At 37.1% G+C, this 3,407-nt stretch overlaps 1 gene segment (V, D, J or C); it reads left to right on the top strand.

Moving 5' to 3' along the window:
• The first annotated feature begins 375 nt into the window (after nucleotides 1-375).
• LOC113838339 lies at nucleotides 376-1,154 on the top strand. The segment is given in 2 exon segments: nucleotides 376-517; nucleotides 724-1,154. Coding segments are annotated over 2 exon segments (573 nt in total).
• Nucleotides 1,155-3,407: the final 2,253 nt, after the last annotated feature.

Below are 3,407 nucleotides of genomic sequence, written 5' to 3'. Positions count from 1 at the left end.
CTCAATAGTCTCTCTTTCTGTCTCTGTCATGCACTTTCCCTCTTTTCATCCCTCCACCCTTCCTTTTTTATTGCATGTTTTCTTACTCTATGTTTCTTTTCTTGATATGAATTTTTGAACATATTTTATCATTTCCCTCATACTGTTAATCTGATATAGCTTTCCCAACATTTCTGCAAAAGCAAACTGATTTAAATGTCTTGAATTTTAACCCAGAATTGTTTTTAGGACACCTAATAGATCTGTTTGAGAGCTATAAGCTGTTATCTTTCAGTGATTGATCACTGCCTGTGGTGATATTGTTGCCTGTTGATTGACACCAGCCACTCACTCACACTACACAGACATTTCCTATGTATTTGCTGGCTGTTTTGCATGGGACCATACAGCCCAGTCAAGCTGCTCAGAATTTATAAACCAGGATTTTCAATGAGAACTGAGTTGTATCAGACAGGAAAGAGGTTCAAGTTGGAGTCACAGACCCAGGTCCTCATGTCCCTGCTCCTCTGGGTATCTGGTGAGAAATTTAAAAGTATTATAATTTTTTAGATCCAGTTCTTTGTATATAAGAAATTTACAATGTGTTCTAGGACATAATATTACTTACATTATTGTGTAAGATACATAATCCAACGTTATTCCATTATATTGATGTTAAATAGCAAATTTCAACTGTTACTCTTTTCTATGTTTCCATATTATGCATCTTCATTATTTTTGCAGGTGCCTGTACAGACATCATGATGACACAGTCTCCATTCTCCCTGGCTATGTCAGCAGGAGAGAAAGCCACCATTAGCTGCAAGTCTACTCAGAATCCTTTCAACAGTAACACCAAGAAGTACCACTTGAATTGGTACCAGCAGAAAGCAGGGCAGTCTCCTAAACTGCTGATCTACTATGCATCCACTCAGAACACTGGGGTCCCTGATCGCTTCATAGGCAGTGGGTCTGGGACAGAGTTCACACTCACAATTAACAACATCCAAGCTGAAGACCTGACAGAATATTACTGTCAGCAGTGGTATAGCTATCCTTCCACATTGCTTCAGCCTTCAACAAAAACAGGCTCTGAGTGTCTTGCCAGCTGCCTGCAACATGTGCAGCCTGGGACCTCATACTTCCTTCTTCTGCCTGAGAGAGAGTGTGCCTGAAACACTGATGAAAAGGATTTCAGAGTCCAGCAAATTCAATGGATTCAATTTCTCTTATGTCTTTTGGTATGAAAAACTTTTATTTGAAATTGCAAAGGAGAACTCAGTCACTCCAAACTCTATCACTTGAATATGAGGGATTTAGCTTTTTTTTAATTCTGGAATTGTGGTGTCAGTCATAAGACTCTATGAGCTGAAATAATAATGACGGCAAAGTGGATTTAATTTAGGACACTCTAGAAAAGTGTGTATCCTACTTTTCCTAGATTCAAGCGGGCTTCTTAATTCCTTATTGGTGTCCATTTCTTCTAGTTTTTATTTTACTTTCTATTGCATTTTAGTTAATTAATTAATTTCTGTGTCCATGTGAGTGAGCATTTGTGTTTCTGTATGTGTATTTGTGCATGTTTCTAGGTGCACATGTGAAATGGCACAGTTGTGTAGGTCAGAGGAAATCCTAGACTTGATTGTCTCTTTGTCATTTAGGATTGGAGGCTCAAACTCAGGTTGGCATCAGACTTGTTGTCAAGTGTATTTGGCATATGAGCCATCTTCCTTCCCCTTAAAATCTTTTATTGATGTAAATTAATTGTTCACAGTTTTCTTAAAAGCAATGTTTTTCCAGTGTATCATATATTTTGACCATATTCTGTAACCTTACCCATTTCCCCATACCTTTCCTACTATCTTTTCTTCCCCAGAGTATCTTACACTTTCATGTCGCTGTCTCACATATTGCACACACACTCATGTCCACACAACCATGCCCACATACAAACATTCACACTTATGCACACATATACACACAGATACACATATATACACAATCATTGTACATATACATACACAAACAGACACACACTCATGAACTTATACAAAAATATACATATCCAAATACACACATGAAGTTAGCATACTTAGAATCCACATATTTAAGATATGTGAAGAATAGAAATTGTGAAATTTATTGCCTTCATTTCAGGGACCACACCTCCTTCTGAGGTCTCTCCATGTGAATTACAATTTTAGAGATTGAAGAAACCCTTTCTCTACTCTAATTTTGTATATAAATATGTGTCAGCAGATACTACCCTTCAAGTCTTTACATTTCATATAAATTAATAAAACAATATTAGAGGGTATATATTGTGCTCCTATGTAAAATGTATTCTAAAAATTATCTTCATAATATGATTAAAAACATTTCCTATTTTGAATCTATGGCAGGAACCAGTGTGTTACAGACAACATAAAATAGCTACAGATCTCCAAATTCCTTAATGCTGAGTGATTCTTGGCAGTAAGTATTTGAGTGTAGGTTGCTAAATTTAGAAGAGACTCGAGTAACCAAATGACATACACAAACAGATATGAATCATAACAGAGAAACACAAGATCATGAAAAATCAAACCCAAAATTGTGATCCCAAATAATTCACTGAAGGCTTCAATTCAAAGATCTGAAAGAAGAAAATACTGGGTGACAATTTCAATTACATACTCACAAAATGGTGAATTACCACAAAAGATAAATACATAATTTCTTTCGGTCAAGGATACAGGGAAGAATGCTAGTGACATATATGAAAACATAAACAAGATGGATAAAACAATTAGCCAAATGGCAGAATAAGTGAACAGGTGAAAATCACAATTGAAATGTTAATTTAAAATTTCAGTGTATCACATAAAATATGCAGTGAAGGGACCCTAGCCCACTAGTGCATGTGACACTGTGAAGTATTGACCTTCTCCCGAGTTGCCTTTCCCTCTGAATAAAACTGTTAGATTACATTCCTGAAGCTAGCCACCAAGGCCTATTTGCTTACTTGGCCAATCCCTCATCCTGAGGCTGACTACCAAGGTTCAGATATCAAAGTATCAACATCCAGCATTCAAAAACCCTCTTTGGCTTATTAATTAATATGCCCATTAAGATTAAGCATCTCAGGGCTGGAGAGATGGCTCAGAGGTTAAGAGCACCAACTGCTCTTCCAGAGGTCCTGAGTTCAATTCACAGCAACCACATGGTGGCTCACAACCATCCATTATGAGATCTGGTGCCCTCTTCTGGTGTGCAGATATACGTGGAAGCAGAAAGTTGTATATATAATAAATAAATAAAATCTTAAAACGATTAAGCATCTCATCAGGTGGTGGTATATGCCTTTAATCCTAGCACTGAGGAAGCAGAGGCGTGTTGATTTCTGTGAGTTGGAGGCCATCCTGGTCTAAAAAGCTACACAGAGAAAC

The sequence above is a fragment of the Cricetulus griseus genome, chromosome 8 (assembly GCF_003668045.3).
Source record: "Cricetulus griseus strain 17A/GY chromosome 8, alternate assembly CriGri-PICRH-1.0, whole genome shotgun sequence".
NCBI classification, from domain to species: domain Eukaryota; kingdom Metazoa; phylum Chordata; class Mammalia; order Rodentia; family Cricetidae; genus Cricetulus; species Cricetulus griseus.
Note: the sequence above shows the minus strand (reverse complement) of the source record. Positions and strands in the feature narration are given on the sequence as shown.